This window comes from Sorex araneus, chromosome 4 (genome assembly GCF_027595985.1).
Source record: "Sorex araneus isolate mSorAra2 chromosome 4, mSorAra2.pri, whole genome shotgun sequence".
NCBI classification, from domain to species: Eukaryota; Metazoa; Chordata; class Mammalia; order Eulipotyphla; family Soricidae; genus Sorex; species Sorex araneus.
The window spans coordinates 209,152,550-209,170,618 of record NC_073305.1 but is presented as its reverse complement, the minus strand read 5'-3'; the positions used below and the strand labels follow the sequence as shown (position 1 = coordinate 209,170,618).

Genomic DNA, 18,069 nt, shown 5'->3' with positions numbered 1-18,069 from the left:
CAGCCCACTGAACTAATTCCGGCATGGGACCAGAGACCCCACGGCGTGCTGAAGCTGTGGGACCCGGGCATCCCCCAATTCTTTTAACCTGTCTCTCTCTCAACTCCTCCCTCCTGAGCACAGCGCAGGGGCCGCGGTTTTCCTGAGCGCAAAACGGAGACGCCGAGCCTCTCTCTAGGTTTCTCCATCTTATGAGCACCATAAAAGGGTAAAAGTTTGTAGTGATGTTATTTCTGGTTGTACTTTCCCTGGACTTTATACAGAAACCCAAAACCGCGCGGCTGCTGCCGCGGCCGCGCGACTTAATGTCATCGTAGTATGAGCAATATGTAATGGTTCCTTTCTAATGGGGCGGACTTTTGTGGGAGATCCTAATAGTAAGTCTGTTGCTGAAATATTGAAGGCAATCAAAGTGGTAGCCATCTCACTAGACTGAACTAAGCTATATCCCCACGCCGGCTGAGAAGAAATTTTCTTCTTTCTCGGGAAGAAACGCGGTGTGTCATCAACTACAGTGTGATGTCCATTAAGCAAACAGACCTGGTGGCGTGGGAATGGGATATAAGGGGAAAAATTATGTACAAGGAACAGCGGGACGCTGGTGGAATCTCGAGCCGGAGCCGATACCAGCGCAAGACCTTCGGTTCCAGAAACTGCTTCCAGACACTCTACTAGTCTATCAACTAAGCCAGAGCCCCACGCCTGCTGATGACGGGAAATAACCATCCTTTTCGGTTTTTTTTTTCCCTTGTCAGGCAGCGTGGCGATTACTAAAACAGGCGTGAACTCGGTGGCGCGGGGCAAGGGGGAAAAAGAAAAACTATGTAACAAACAGCGGGACTTAATATCTCTATATTCTTAGCAATGGAGAACTATCAAATGCCTCCTTGGCAATAGGACTGCTTTTCTTTTTTGGGGGAAACCCCAACAACGGTAGTGAGTTGTGTGTTGAAACATGGAATGTAATCGAAATAAGGTGTAAACGAAGTGAAACATATCATGTGCAAGGGTTGGGACTGGGGAGGTGGGAGGGGGCGGCAGGTATACTGGGGGGGTTGGTGATGGAAGATGGGCACTGGTGAAGTGAAGGGTGTTTGAGAACTGTATAACCGACATAATCCTGAGAACTATGTAACCCTCCACATGGTGATTCAATAAAATTAAAAAAAAAAAAAGTACTTTTTGAATCAAATGCATTTAGAAGGGAGAACTTTGAAAGCAATTTACTTCAATAATTTAGGTCTATAGTAGATCTATCAAGTGTCCCTACTGCTTTAACCAAAATATGTTTTCACGTGGCTATTTTAACTTTAATTAATTAATTAATTAATTAATTTTTTGCTTTTTTGGGGGGTGGTCACACTGGCAATGCACAGGGGTTACTCCTGGCTCTGCACTCAGGAATTACTCCTGGTGGTGCTCGGGGACCATATAGGATGCTGGGACTCGAACCTAGGTCAGCTGAGAGCAAAGCAAATGCCCTCCCTGCTGTGCTATCGCTCCAGCCCCTACTTTAATTAATCTAAATGAAATTTTAAAAATTAATTCCTCAACCCTATCTCTACATTTCAATTGCATGAGAGTCACATGTCCCAAGTGGCTACAGTATACAAGTCTGCACAAACAGAACATTTCTGTATTTGCTGAATACTGCTGTGAACAGTGCTTATCCATATGATAATCAATCTGCTCAAGAGTGGTAAAGAGCCGGGGCTGGAGCGATAGCACAGCAGGTAGGGTGTTTGCCTTGCACGCGGCCAACCCTGATTCAAATCCCAGCATCCCATACGGTCCCCTGAGCACTGCCAAGGGTAATTCCTGAGTGCAGAGCCAGGAGTAACCCCTGTGCATCACCAGGTGTGACCCAAAAAGAAAAAAAAAAGATTAGCATCAAGGTTCCTTCAACTGAAGGAGATACAGTAAACATTAAGTTTTTAGATATTACTTTTAGTTTTTGATTAGTCAAGTCTTCATATGGCTCAAAAATATGTAAGGTGCAGAGTGAAAAGTTATCATCCCCATCCGCAATTACACAGCTGCCCAGATCTATTATTATAACTTCTATGTAACTTCTCAAAGTATCTTATATGTATTTAAGCAAATACAACTTTAGTAGTCTTATTTCTCTACCACTTTTAGATGACAGCCTAGACTACATAGAAGTTTTGCCCAGATTTTTTTTAAGAATCTTTAAAGACTTTTTATGTCATTACAGAGACAAAAGTACTCACTGTTTTTATATTCCAAACAGCTTCGTGATATTCTAAAGAAGACTTGCACTCCAATTTCACAGAACAGTCCTCTGTCTGTGAGTTGTTTCCATTATTTTGCAAGCTAGATGAAAATTTGAAATTATATTGTCTACCACATTTTTCTTTTTGGCTTTTGCTTTTTGGGTCACGCCCGGTGATGCACAGGGGTTACTCCTAGCTCATGCACTCAGGAGTTACTCCTGGCAGTGCTTGGGGGACCATATTCTGCGAATCGAATCCGGGCCCTACCTGCTGTGCTATTATTCCAGTTCCCTGTCTACCACATTTTAAATCCTTCAAACACTAAGAAGAAAATTGACCAGTTTTTTTTTTCCCCTGGTGCTTAAAATCAGCCATTATATTGTAAACATTTTTTGTTAACGTTTCATCAAACTATAAGATTGCCTTTTTCTCCAAAAATTCTGCCTGTCATGTTTTTCTTTTTTTTTTTTTTGGTAATCTTAACATTTCAAACATTCATTTTTCAAACTTGCCAACATTCTCTGTAGGTGAAAGATAACTTTCAGTATCAAATAACCTTCCTAGTGTGAGCTCAGATTTTTACACTGTCATGGAAAATTCTTTCCACATCAGTGTTGATCAGAGGGCTTCTGCACATAGCTAAAGTTTCATCTAATACATATAAATACTGTCCATGCATTTAACATTAGTGTGATGGGGGTTTCCCCACACCCCCATTGGTACCCTACCCTGTCTCACTATTCTGAGTAATAACTGTGATTACCCGTGTAATCTTAAAATCAGGAAACTCTCTCAGAACCTTAAATCTCTTAAAATCTTAAGGCAAGGCAAACTTTTCTCCCTGACCTTTCAAAGAAACTGACTTGAACTTCTGTAGGTGCTTTTTACCCTTCACCCTTTCACTGAGCAAAGCGCCACCCCCGGATTAATTCCTTATATTTGCAGGTAGGTTGCCCACAGTTTCCTAAAGGTAGTCTGCATATACTCCGGATTTGGAGCAGAAAATAGATTTCTATCTGCCACTGAACCAAGTACAAGGCAAAGCTCGGCTCTTCAGATCCAGTTAAACTTTTTCAAAACATTATATCAAGTTAATATGTGCAGAGTTTTTAACAAAAGTAAATGACACTAAGAGACAAATTAAGGTGAAAAAAACCTCAGTGACTATGTTTACAGTTTTTTTTTTTAAATGAACACGCTCCTGGGCTCTTCCTAAATAAACATTATGCAACAGATCAAGAAAGACTGGTAGTCGCACTCGTAGTCTTGGTTTTGTAGAAAGCCGCTCAAAACTGCAGGTGCCAGCACAGAAAACCTTCCATAAAGGGTAAGATAATCAACTTACCAAGAGGACAAAATTTCAGTCAAACGGGAGAGGCAGCGAGACCCGTTTCTTAGAGGCGCAGGTCTGAAACTTTGCCCTGGTCCAGTAGAAGCGGAACCGTAATCTGACAACTGGAAGGAACGAGCGCGGCTGGCACAGCCTTTCCCTGATTGGCCGAGGCGTTCTGGGGGGTGGAGCTGGGGCCCGGGGTTAAATTGACAATCACAGGGCATTTATTTCCTTTCGTCTTCCCCCGTAGAGCCGACAACTTACTACACTGCACACTCCGGGCAAGCTGGAAATGTTCATTTACGGGAAGGAAAGTGTTTAAGGAGTTGCTGGCAGAATGAGTGCAGTGAAGGGTTAGACCAAAAGGTTTTTCTCTTAGAATGAGGCGGGGGAAAAGGATGAAAACAAAGGAGCAAAAAAAAAAAAAAAAAAAAAAAAAATTAAAAAATTAAAAAAATAAATCGCCAGACCAGGGCTTGAGCTCAGTGGCAGAATGTACCTGGAGATATTGGAGGCCCCCTAACCGGTTTCTGTGTTTATGTGTTGATCTATCAGGTGACTTCTAGGCTTGAGTTCCTCAGCACTGTCCAGCTACCTCCAGATAAGAAAACCTCAAATTCTTGCTTGGATTACAAGGACCTGCCGTGTCTAGTTCAGGTTCTTTCTGCCTCGCTGCCCCACTCTCCTTCACTCCGTCTATCAGCATTGCCCCTGCCCCATCCCCAACCCCCTTACCCGCCCCCCCTTACCATTTCTCAACACACCAGCATGTTCACCCTTGGGATATCTATATATACAGTTTTCTTTGCCGAAAATATTTTTCTGTTACATCCCCTTGGCCAAAGTCCTTATTTGAGCAGGTATCCTATCAAAGGTCTTCCTTTTCCACGTTTTCTAAAATACTACCCAACACTTCTCCCCTCTTTAACCTGTTTTGACCTTAATGTTAAAAAAAAACATTAGGGGCTGGAGAGATAGCACAGCGGGTAGGGAGGGCGTTTGCCTTGCTCGCGGCCGACCCGGGTTCAAATCCCAGCATCCCATATGGTCCCCTGAGCACGGCCAGGGGTAATTCCTGAGTGCAGAGCCAGGAGTAACCCCTGTGCATCGCCAGGTGTGACCCAAAAAGCAAAATTATAATAATAATAATAATAATAACAAATGATAATAATAATAAATAAAAAAATTAAATAAGAAGGCAGTATGATTTCCATAGTTATTCATAGTTGAGTTTTAGGAGCATAGTGTTTGAACACCCATCAGTGCCGACTTCTCTCCACAGTGTCCTCAGGTTCCCTCCCAGGCACTGGTCTGCCTGCTTGGCATGCACGTTTTAAAGTTTGGTTATTGTCTCTTAGATCTCATGCTTTCGGTATTGCTGGCTCTGCACTTTAAAGATGCGTGCAAAGTACATACATGTACTTACATGTACACCACACATGTACATGTATGTGCCTATACCACTCCTCTATACCACCCATTCCTTTTCATCTTTCTTCTTACTCCCCTTCCCACTCAGATTCGTCCCTTCCCTGTCTTTTAGTTTCTTTGATCAAGGGTAATTTGGCTATGTCCCCTGTTGCAACCACAGCTTCCCTCATCCTGATATTCTTCTATATACCACAAGAAACATATGTGTATATATATATATATATATATATATATGCCTCTTGAAGAGCCTGGCAAGCTACCGAGAGTATCTCACCTGCACAGAAGAGCTGGTAAGCTCCCCATGGCATATTCGATATGCCAAATACAGTACCAATAACAGGTCTCATTACCCTGTCCCTGAAAAGAGCCTCCAATTGTTTGGAAAGGGAGTAAGGAGAGACTGCTAAAATCTCAGGGCTGGGACGAATGGAGACGTTATTGGCACCTGCTTGAGTTAATCGTTGAACAATGGGATGACAGTGATACAGTGATACCACAAGTAGGTGAAGTCAGCTGATAGTCATCCTTCTTTTGGCTCACGACTCAATATGATAATCTCCAGTTTAACCCAAGTTGAAGTGAATTGCATGATTTCATCCTTCCTTGCAGCTGTGTAGTATTCTCTTTTGTATATACACCGTATTCTTATCCTCTAATCATCTGTTGTTGGCACCTAGGTTGATTCCATATCTTATCTATTGTGCTGAGTGCTGCAATGAATATTGGTATGTATATTTCCTTTAAATTAATATTTTTGTGCCTTAGGGATAGATACCAAGAATTTGAATTGATGGGTCATACGGCAGCTCCATTCTTACCTTCCTGAGAAACCTCCATACTTTTTTTTTTTCCAATCAGGGTTGAACCAGGCAACGTTCCCACCAGCAGTGGATGAAAGTTCCTTTTTCACTATATCACCACCAACATAGATTGTTCTAAGGTTGGGTATTCTTTTGTTTGTTTTTTAAGTGTATGCCACTTTTACTGGTGTGAGATGATATCTCACTGTCATCTTGATTCAGATGTCCCAGATAATAAGTGATGATAAGCATTTTTTTTTCCTGTGTGTATTGGCCATTTGTCTGTCCTCTTCAGAGAAGAGTTTTAGGTTTTAATATCTATTATCATCACCTTGGTGGTAACAATGTTAATTTTCTCACTTCTCCTTTCTCCTTTTTCACTGGGATTCATAAGTAGCCAGATGAGAAAGTCTTCAACCCTGTACCACTTAATGAACCAATATTATTGTATTTCTCTACATTTCTTCCAGTGACTATTGATTATCCAAACTCCCGGCTGTGCTAAACTTTCCACTGTGTAGTTGACATAATTTATTTTCCCCTATTGAAGGACATTATTTTTCCTCTCTCCTGTATCAGAAATTTCCTCCCCTTAGGCATTACCATCCCCAACCTCAAACTTTACTACAAAGCAGTAACAATTAAAACAGCATGGTACTGGAACAAAGGCAGAGCCGTAGACCAATGGAACAGGGTGGAATATCCCTACACACAACCCCAAATGTATGACCATCTAATCTTTGATAAGGGAGCAAGAGATGTGAAGTGGAGCAAGGAAAACCTCTTTAACAAATGGTGCTGGCACAACTGGACAACCACATGCAAAAAAATGGGTTTAGACCTTGACCTGACACCATGCACAAAAGTCAGATCAAAATGGATTAAAGACCTCAACATTAGACCACAAACCATAAGGTACATTGAATACAAGGTCGGCAAAACCCTCCACGATATTGAAGATAAACGTATCTTCAAAGGTGACACGGAACTAAGCAATCTAGTAAAAACAGAGATCAACAAATGGGACTACATTAAACTAAAAAGCTTCTGCACCGCAAGAGATACAGTGACCAGAATACAAAGACTATCCACAGAATGGGAAAGGATATTTACACAATACCCATCAGATAAGGGGTTGATATCAATGGTATATAAAGCACTGGTTGAACTCTACAAGAAGAAAACATCCAACCCCATCAAAAAATGGGGCGAAGAAATGAACAGAAACTTTACCAAGGAAGAAATACGAATGGCCAAAAGGCACATGAAAAAGTGCTCTGCATCACTAATCATCAGAGAGATGCAGATCAAAACAACTTTGAGATACCACCTCACACCACAGAGACTAGCACACATCCAAAAGAACAAAAGCAACCGCTGTTGGAGAGGATGTGGGGAGAAAGGGACCCTTCTTCACTGCTGGTGGGAATGCCGACTGGTTCAGCCCTTCTGGAAAACAATTTGGACGACTCTCAAAAAATTAGATATTGAATTCCCATTTGACCCAGCAATACCACTGCTGGGAATATACCCCAGAGAGGCAAAAAAGTACAATCGAAACAACATCTGCACATGTATGTTCATCGCAGCACTGTTTACAATAGCCAGAATCTGGAAAAAACCCGAATGCCCCAGAACGGATGACTGGTTGAGGAAACTTTGGTACATCTATACAATGGAATACTATGCAGCTGTTAGAAAAAAGGAGGCCAAGAATTTTGTAGTCAAGTGGATGGGCATGAAAAGTTTCATGCTGAGTGAAATGAGTCAGAAAGAGAGAGACAGACATAGAAAGATTGCACTCATCTATGGTATATAGAATAACAGAGTGGGAGACTAACACCCAAGAACTGTAGAAATAAGTACCAGGAGGTTGACTCCTTGACTCCATGGCTTCGAGGCTGGCCTCACGTTCCGGGGAAAGGGCAACTCAGAGAAGCGATCACCAACTACATTGTAGTCGAAGGCCATGTGGGGGAAGGGAGTTGCGGGCTGAATGAGGGCTAGAGACTGAGCACAGCGGCCACTCAACACCTTTATTGCAAACCACAACAGCTAATTAGAGAGAGAAAACAGAAGGGAATGCCTTGCCACAGTGGCAGGGTGGGGTGGGGGGGAGATGAGATTGGGGAGGGTGGGAGGGACACTGGGTTTACGGGTGGTGGAGAATGGGCACTGGTGAAGGGATGGGTTCCAAACTTTGTATGAGGGAAGTATAAGCACAAAAGTGTATAAATCTGTAACTGTACCCTCACGGTGATTCTCTAATTAAAAATAAATAAATTAAAAAAAAAATAAAAATAAAAATATTTTAATTATGAAAAAAAAAAAAAAAGAAATTTCCTCCCCTTTTTTGAACTAGGAGTTACCTCAGAGAAAGACAATTAACCCCAAGTACTTGGCAATATTTTCCTTATTAAAATAGCTTAAACCATTTATATATTTCTCTTTTCTCCCTTTTATAACAGACATTTCCAAAAGTAAATATCTATTACTGTAGTCTTTTCTTCTCTCTTTGTCTCTTGCTTATCATGAAAATTTTTAAACAATCATACGCACACAGCTAGAATAATATAAAGAGCCCTAAGAACCATCACATAATTCTAAAAACTTGTCAATGCATATTTAATCTTATTTCACCTATATCCATACCTATTCTTCTTTTTCTAGGCCTTAATTTTACAAAATTATTTAATTCATAAGTACTTCCTTATACATCTCAATAGTGACTCAAACCTAATTACAGTAACAGTATAATGATTGAAAAAGCCACCATAATTCCTTATCACCAAATGGGTATGAATGAAAGACTGCCCCTCCTTGTACTCTAAAGGCTGAAATATAACATTGTGGTGGAGGGTAAGCAGACACCTTGGTGGAGGGTGTGTGGTTGGAACTTCTGAATGAAACCCCACCATTAAAGGCATTGTCAATCATGGTGGCAAAAACAAAAGGAAATAAGAAAGGAAAAATGGAAGCAACAAAAAGAAGAGGCAATGCCTGCCTATTTTAATTTCAAAAACGGAAGATCAACCAATGTCGTTCTGTCTGGAAATGTCGTTGTCCAGTATTTCCAACACGATTTATTAGAGAAAGTGGCTTTACTGATGTGCTCTTAGGGTTTTTTTTTTTGATCAGAAGAAATTTTCTAAAGGAATTTAATTAGACAATCTTATGTGGTTGTATTTCTAACAAACTTTCTACTTGATCACAGACATGTTGCTTGTGAGATTGGGGGTAAGCCATAAAATGTTTTGTTGCTGGGTCTTTTTCTTTTCACTTTTATTAAAGTATTAATGGCTTGTGACATTAAAAACAAGAAAAAGAAGCTCTGGCTAGCCCTAACAATGTGAGCACAAAGGATATCTAGTTTTGCCTGTGACCCCAATTTTAATTCTGGGAGAGATGGTCTCCAATAAGAATTACTGAGCACACAGTTGCTCAATAAATAAAATGAAAGTTCACAAGTTTGTAACTATTATAACTCATGGTGATTCACTAATAAAAAAATTTTTTTAAAAAGGGAAGGGAGTTGCGGGCTGAATGAGGGCTAGAGACTGAGCACAGCGGCCACTCAACACCTTTATTGCAAACCACAAGAGCTAATTAGAGAGAGAGAACAGAAGGGAATGCCCTGCCACAGTGGCAGGGTGGGGCGGGGGGGAGATGGGATTGGGGAGGGTGGGAGGGACGCTGGGTTTACGGGTGGTGGAGAATGGGCACTGGTGAAGGGATGGGTTCCCGAACTTTGTATGAGGGAAGTATAAGCACAAAAGTGTATAAATCTGTAACTGTACCCTCACGGTGATTCTCTAATTAAAAATAAATAAATTATTTAAAAATAAAAAAAAAAGAATCGGAAAAATAAATAAATTGATAAATAAATAGATAGATAAATAAATAAATAAATAAATAAATAAATAAATAAATAAATAAATAAAATGAGTAGGAGAAGATGAAACGACCCGCCAGCTTTCAAGTCTGCAGGGCGGGTACATCCCGAGTGGGCACGGTGGAAGGAAGAGACTTGTCAGCGGGGTCCGGATGGAGCGCGTTAGGACCCAGCGCAGCGCGGCCTGCTGGGGCCTGGCGGGGGCGGGGCTAGCGGCGGCCGTCGCGCCCGCCTGACGTCATCCGTCCGCGCCGGCCGCTCAGGCGAGGACGCCGACCGAGGTTCGGAGAAACACGTTTTCTCGCTTCTTTTTTTTTTTTTTTTCCCCTTTCCTCCTCCCCCAGCGCTCGCGCGCCATGGCGACCCCGTTGTTCCAGCCTCCCATGCCCGGCGGGAAGCGCAAAGGCAAGGCGCAGTACGTGCAGGCGAAGCGGGCGCGGCGCGGCGAGGGCGGCGGGCGGCGGCGCCTGGAGCCCGGGCTGCAGGGCATCCTCATCACCTGCAACATGAACGAGCGCAAGTGCGTGGAGGAGGCCTACAGCCTGCTCAACGAGTACGGCGACGACATGTACGGCCCCGAGCAGGTAACGGCCCCGCGGGGGGCTGGGGGGCGTCGTCGGCCCTCCGGGGTCTTCCCCGCCTGGGCCCCGCTCTCCGGTCCGGCCCACTCCGGCCCGCGTGCTGGTGTTCCGTGGCTGTCGGTGGCCCCAGCAAGTCTTTTGTCCCTGTTCGGGCCTTGCCGCCGCTCCCCTCAGGCGGGCCCTTTGGGTCCTCTCCTGCCTTGTATTTTTTGCAGAATCATGGGCTGACAGTGACGTGGCAAGTCCTCGTCATTCCCATCTCGGTTTTCGATCGGAAAAGTTTCCAGACCCCGTTGCCCAGGGCGCCCCTCCAGGCCACCCGCCCACCTTGCTGCTCGCTGATCCGGGTCTCGGCGTCGCTCTGAACGGACGTGTTGCCCTCGGCAGTAATAGCGCCACACCTGGAGATAATGCATGCATGCATGCAAAAAATAAAAGCCAAAAAAAAAAAAAGCGTTTTCCAAAGTTAAAACTTAGGGACCCCGGGAGATAATGGCTCAGTGGTAGAGTCAGTGCCTTGCATTCACGAGCCCCCGGGTTCAGGACCCCCGTACCGTACAATAAAGGAAAATGTCGGTGCTGGAGCACCGTGATCAAACTTGCCTTTCACGTGGCCAACCCAGGTTTGATCTCCGATCACCAACACCAACACCCCATATGAGATCCCCTGACGCCCGCCAGCAGCGACCGGTAAGCGCAGAGCCAGGAGTAAGCCTTGCGCATTGCTGGCTGTGGCCCCCAAACAAGTAAAAGCTTGTATCAATGCCGTGTAAAATCAAGTAGTCCCATTACAGATAGGAATCATTGTGTTATTGGCAATCGGCCAGTATGCATGAATTAAGGTAATGGGAAGAAGCAGCAGGTGATTGACTTCAGACTATCCTTGACTAGATCTGACGCTTAGGCATGCTAATTATGTAGAGCTAGATTTTTTTTTTTCCCAAAAAAGAGGAACAGTAATGTTACCTAAAATGTTGCCTTTATAATAAAGAAACATCTTTGGTATATAGTAGAGGCTCCATGGATAAGTCTAATTTAAAAAAAAAAAAGGGAGGCTGGAGCGATAGCACAGCGGATTGGGCGTTTGCCTTGCACGCAGCCGAGGGGCTTCGATTCCTAGCATCCCATACAGTCCCCCGAGCATTGCCAGAAGTAATTCCTGAGTGCAGAGCCAGGAGTAACCCCTGTGCATCGCTGACCCAAAAAGCGCAAAAAAAAAAAAAGTCTAGTTATTACTAGTAACTTATTTGAACCCCACTGATGGAGATAACAGGGCTGAACCAGAAGTGTGTGGTCTCTTATTCATGTGCTCTGTTCCTCTGCAGAGCAGGGAATTAAGAGTTCTAATTTCTAATTTCAGAACTATTTGGTCTGACCTCTGTCGCTGATGTGCGTGCGGAGGGACCTTGCATGCTGTGTTAGGGCTCAAACTCCCGCGCCCTGTGTATGCAGGTCACGTGCTCTAGCTGTGAGCCACTCCCAGGCCCCCTTCTGCTCTCATCTCACCAGGAGAGCTGTCGTCACGCACAGGAATATTCAATGGGGAGAGGGAGATGAAGATCCACCCTGACGAGATTCATCTGGTCAACACCGTTCCCTCTTTTCAGACCGCCAGAATGCTATTTTGAAAACACTTTTCAAATGATACGTTTCACAGCCTGTTAAACTCCCTTCTTCCTGCCTGTCTCTCAACAAAAACCCTTGTTGTCAGTACTGAGCCATCTGCCAGTGGGGGTTTCACAGAAGTAATTATAGCTTCTCCTATGAGCCGTTGTGGCATTTCTGCTCATTAATTCTGCATAAACAGTTTACAGACACGGACCAGCAGCCCTCAGAAAAGGAGGGGGAAGATGACGATGTGGAGGCAGCTTTGAAGAAAGAAGTTGGTGACATTAAGGCATCTACAGAAATGAGGCGAAGGAGATTCCAGTCTGTCTACAGTGGAGCAAATAATATTGTTTTTATCAGGACACTTGGAATAGGTACATCTCTGACTAATAATATGCCTTGAGATTGTTCGTTAGTGATATCTTCACATTCAGGGAGCACTGCCTACGAAATGGCTCCGTGGGGGCCTGGCTTCATCACTTAATTGCATTTCTTTTTACACAGTGTTAACACTAGGCCTGCAAGTAATTGGAGCGGGGTGGTGGACAGCATTGATGAAAGAGTAGGTTAGAACCTGCTTTCTCACTTATTTTGTATGTAACTTGCAACAAAACGAGGGCTTGTTGGATTTTTTGTTTCTGTTTTTTCGTTTTTTGTCTAAAAGGAATAGCGTCAGCCAGTTGGGAATAATACCATCCATTTGAGAATGTAATTGATATAGGACAAGATCGTCTAGTTTTTTTTTTTTAAAAAAAAACAAACAAACCCAAACTGGAGAAGTTTCTGTATTTTAAACACACAGATAACATGAACGTATTGAGAACCCTGAATAACCACTTACAGACTTATATATAGATGGTATAGATCCGACCCAAAGCCAGCATTACGACCCTGTGCAATACACACACACACACACACACAGATATCACACAGATATATATATGTAATATATATACACACATAATTTTTCTTGTTTTTCTTTTAGAACCTGAGAAATTGGTGCATCATATTCTGCAGGACATATACACAACCAAGAAGAAGAAGACTCGGGTTATTCTGCGAATGTTGCCCATTTCAGGCACATGTAAGGCTTTCTTAGAAGACTTGAAAGAATATGCCGCAACGTTTTTGGAGCCCTGGTTCAAAGCTCCAAACAATGGGACATTTCAGATTGTATACAAATCTCGATATAATAGTCATATGAAGAGAGATTTAGTGATCAAAGAATTGGCAGGTAAGTTTCTCTTAATGATATTCTTAAATTTGCAAAGGTAAATACTTGTTTTTGTTTGTTGGGTTGGGGGGAGGTCACACCCAGCTGTGCAGTGTTTGCTCCTAGAACCCAGCTGTGCAGTGTTTGCTCCTAGATCTGTGCTCAGAGATCACTCCTGGCAGGGTTTGGGGACCATATGAGATGTTAAGGATTGAACCAGGTGGGCTGCATGCAAGGCCAGTGCCCTACCCACTTGTAGTGTCTCTTCAGCCACTTGTTCTTATTTTCAAGAGTATTTTTCTTTATGTGTTAGGTCTACATCTTTTAGTGCAGGATAAACATATTTTAACCATTTTTTCAAAATAACATCAAATCTGGTACTAGTATGGGGCTAGGACTCTTACCTTGCATAACAGGCATATTTATTGAAAAGCTTCAGAGAACTTGATTTGAAGCCTGCGTAAGAGTGGACTATTAGATACAGCTCTAGCAAGTCCCCGAAACAAAGAGAGTCCATGAAACTTAATGTTATCCTAAATGATTTCTTTCTCTCCCGCCCCAGGAATAATCTGCAGCCTCAACTCAGAAAATCAAGTGGATCTCACCGACCCAGAGTATACAGTAGTCGTAGAAATTATTAAATCCGTCTGTTGCCTGAGTGTTTTGAAAGATTACATGTTGTTCAGAAAATACAATCTCCAGGAGGTGGCGAAGAGCGAGAAGGAACTCTCCCAGTCTACCGAGCAAGCAGAGCAAGCGGGAAACGGGGACGAGGCGAAGTTGGAATCTGAAGACAAGTCGAATCAGAATGATTCAGCAGACGGGACAAATAGCCAGCAGGTGGCAACAGAGAATAGTGAGGAGCCCGGGGAGACCAAACCAGCAATCGAGACCACTGTGCTAAACGCGGGAGATGAACCTGAACTTGTAAGTCAAGCTCCAGAAGACTCCAAGGCAGAGGGAAATGACCCCAAGTAAGAAAAACTGTGGAGGTGGAGGGAGGTTTCTGCAGTTCTGTGAGATGTTGCTAGAGTTCTCTGTACAGTTGCTACTGAAAATAATGGTTTGGAACTTAATTTGCTGCATATGTGGAACCCACAGAAGGCGAGCCGTGATCGAGAGCCCTGTGAACAGTTTTCTTCGAGCTCTTTCCCCCTGCTTGGCGTGTGTGGTAGGCCTGGATCATTTAGCTAGGAGAAACTTGATCGTTGATGGCCTCGAGAGCGAAACAACACTCGGGAATAGAAACGGAGAGGGAAATTTTTATTCTAAGGAAGGATATATATATTTTTTAAAGGCACATTTTTACTCACCACAGGCCAGCTACCCCTGCCACTCTATTGTGAGCCTTGTGAAAACATGGGCATGGAGATAGGTGAAGTGAATTGTTTTCATGGAGATTTTGTACTTTTTTCGTGTGTGATTGTCTCATTATGCCCACTTTTCTTATATTTCATTACATTTGTTACACACAATTTGATGCTCGAGTGCTGGAATTTTTAAAAGCAAAGTATAAAATCGAAGAGAATCATTTTAGACATAGCCCCACAGACTTCTCTGGTAAAGTTAGTGATTATAATCTTCATGGTTACTTGGGTATGCTAGTGAAACAAGGAACACAAATTCATAGCAAGGAAAGCTATTTCTCAGTGTACTTTTTTAATGAATTCATAATTCAACCTGTTTTACACCATTGTGCGCTGCCTGTACAGTGTAAATTAGGCGCCTAGTACTTGCTCCAGCAATTGTATAAACCAGAACTATTTGGTGAGTCAAGATGTTGGTTATTTTAACTGGCTCTTAAATAATTAAAATGGTAAAGCAATTTTTCTGTAGAGCTAAAGTTGAGGAGGCAGATTTTTTTTTTTTTTTAGTAGCAGAACTTACTCCAGAAAAAAAAAAATCTATATTGCTTTTAAGAAATAATATCAGCATAAGCACGGTAGGACATGATACCTAGTAAGAAGTTGAAAAGACAGCTCGATGAGTTGTACTAGACCAGCATTTCTCAATCCTGAGGGTCCTTAGGATACTCCAAGGAGACCCTAGGTGAGTCACCTAAATAGGGTCAGTTGCCTGATACTAGGGCCAACCTGTAGTGTTCTAGAGAGGATCAGAAAGGGGCCGAAGTTAGAAAAAGGTTGAAAAAGACTACTGAATATTTTGTCACATGATGCTAAAGAAGCGCGTGTAATTAACTGAAAAGCAGCCATTTCTCTAGCTCGATAATTAACATCACAGATATTTGGCTATCTCATTAGTGAGGTCGTAAGTGATGAAATTAAAGAAAACTTTCGTTGCCATTTGGAACCTTCCAAAATAAAGGCCAAAATATACGCACAACTTCATATCCAAAAACCAGAAGGGTTCTGTCATCCGTACTCCTTGCCCATCTGGACATACTTCTTGTTCTCACTGATAACTTGCCCTTGCTTAAAATCTAGAAGTTGATGTTACACTACACAGAGAGGTGTCAATCTAAAATATAAAACCCAATAGCTTGGAGATGAAACTTTATGATGATAAGAACCAAATTAGTTATGTTCTGTTTCGTGTTCTTTTCCAACACTCAAAAATACACATTCTGAATAAAGGGCATATGAATCATGGCTAGGAAAAGCAAACAACTCCTGTTTAACGGAGGAAGAGTTCTAGGCAGGATGTTGAATCAAAGGTGCTTTGCCGGAGCATGAGCAGGAAAAAGCAAGGACAGACTTGTCACATACATTGAAGCTGAAAATGGCCATAGATTCTTCAAAAGGAAGTCATTGGAACACTCATTTTGCCGCAGGAGCTCTTAAAATAATTCCATATCCTCTGAGTTGGAGACTTAAGAAGAGTAGTTACAAATCTCAAGTCATATTAAAACTCTCCTTGACCCTGCACAACCCAGTTAGCATTTCTCCTCCTTTCCTCAGCGCTGGGGACTGGGGGTGTAACTGAGGAGCCTGGTGTCCCCTTAAACCCTTTTATTGGGGGGAGGGGCACTTTTGGGCCACAACCTGCAGTCTAGAAACATTCCTGACAATGCTCAGGGACCATAAGGGATGCTCGGGATCAAACCCATGTCGGCTGCATGCAAGGCAGGCGCCTTCTTCACTGTACGCCTTCTTCACTGTACTACCACTCCAGCCCTCTTCCTCTGAATCTTAACCCCAGATGTTGTCTTTGAGAGGTGAGGAAGAAAGAACTCGGGCCTGACAGTTTTGGATTTCAGTGACACAGCGCCTGCTTTTTTTTTAAATTTTTTTTTTTTTTTTTTGCTTTTTGGGTCACACCTGGCGATGCACAGGGGTTACTCCTGGCTCTGCACTCAGGAATTACCCCTGGCCGTGCTCAGGGGACCATGTGGGATGCTGGGATTTGAACCCGGGTCGGCCGCGTGCAAGGCAAACGCCCTACCCGCTGTGCTATCTCTCCAGCCCCCAGCGCCTGCTTTTTAATGCCCACTCGCATACCTTGGGGGGATAGGCAGGGGAGGTCCTTTAACCTGAAAGCTTGTCAAGGTTTCTCCAGGGTAAAATCATAAAAAGCTAGAAGAGACAGATATCAAGGAGGACTGCAAAAAAAAAAAGTTCAGATTGACGGTGTTCAAAGGGGATGAAAATAAGCTTTTGGAGAAAGGTTTATTCTTGAGTTTTTTTTTAAAGTTCAGCAGTATTGGAAATGTCTTTTTGCCTCAGAGGTTATGTTTACTTAGTAGTAGGGAATATGGAAATACATTCTTATCCTAGCTATGGATGATCCCTGTTGGTAAACCGCACTCAAGGATGTGGGAGCTACACAGAGAATAGATAGGGCCTTTCCAGTATAGATGAGGCTGGGACTTCCCATTAGGGTCTAGGTATTTGGGGTGTTCACTCTTAGTAGGTCATCCTTAGGATATGAGCATGGCTAGTGTCGTTTGGAGGAATGCAGCGTAGGATTCCGGTGCCTTCACCAGACTTCCTTCAAGACTAAGATACTTTGATTTTGGTAGTGGAAGTCTGTGGGACTTGGAGAATGAAAGTGACTGTATGCGTGTGGGACTGAGAGCCCTGCGGAGCCGGCTGCTTTTTCTTTGTGAGAGCTGCTACCTCTACAGAGATAGTTTTGACTTCCATGTTTGTTTTTAATCCTGTTTTGTATTTATTTTGTATTTGGCAAGCCTTGAGTATGACAGAAACTTAATCTCCATATGTAAGAACCTGTTCTGTTCAACAGATCCTCAAATCCAAGTTCAATATTTGTTTCTCAAGTTCAATATTTGTTTCTAAGTTTATCACCCATTTTTCATTAATATTTGAACATGTTTTATACATGAAGAAATTCCAGTGTGAAATTGACTTTTTAAAAAAAACACAACAACCCTGAGTCAATGAAAAGCACTTCAGTGTTTTGTTTGAGTAAATTTCTTTTCCTCTGTGAAGGAGTGTTAAACTATGTATTTTAAAACTTTTCTCATGATTCTAGATGTTAACTTGTATTTGCTTTTGGTACTTCCAACTCTCAGCTTGATTTTCAAAGTCCCTGGTATTTTCAGAAAAATAAAAATAATTTTGTTCCCTAAATTTGGCGTTTGGTGGTTTTTTTTTTTTTTTTTTTGCTCCTTATAAATCTCTTGCTTTATGATTAGTAGATGCATAAGTGAGCAGGCACTAGAAACTCCATCTTCTTCTCCACAGGATTTTTAGACCTATTGAAGTCCTTATTTCTCTTTTTTTCCTCTAATGTGTTGCATAAACTCTTTAGTGTTAAACTCAGAGCCAATCACAAATGGAAGTAAAAGAACAGATAAATGCCCAGTCCTTGGTGATTCACAAAGAAGGCTGCATAGTGGAAGTATCTTAATTTTTAAAAGAATACATGCCACAGTGGATTCAACCAAGTTGCCCTCAGCAGGATGCCACTGACCTGCTGGATTAATTACTTCCTCCAGCAGCTGTTTATAAAACCCATGTCCTAATCTGAGAGTCGGAAAAAAGGCTTTGGGGGGAA

The 18,069-nt window shown here is 42.6% G+C and overlaps 1 protein-coding gene across 1 annotated transcript; it reads left to right on the top strand.

The window, feature by feature from the left end:
• Positions 1-9,947: 9,947 nt before the first annotated feature.
• THUMPD1 (THUMP domain containing 1) lies at positions 9,948-17,436 on the top strand. Its single transcript, XM_004604272.2, has 4 exons — positions 9,948-10,274; positions 12,079-12,253; positions 12,865-13,113; positions 13,655-17,436. Exons 1-4 carry the CDS (start codon positions 10,047-10,049, stop codon positions 14,068-14,070), a joined length of 1,068 nt encoding a protein of 355 aa, XP_004604329.2. The 5' UTR covers positions 9,948-10,046; the 3' UTR covers positions 14,071-17,436.
• Positions 17,437-18,069: the final 633 nt, after the last annotated feature.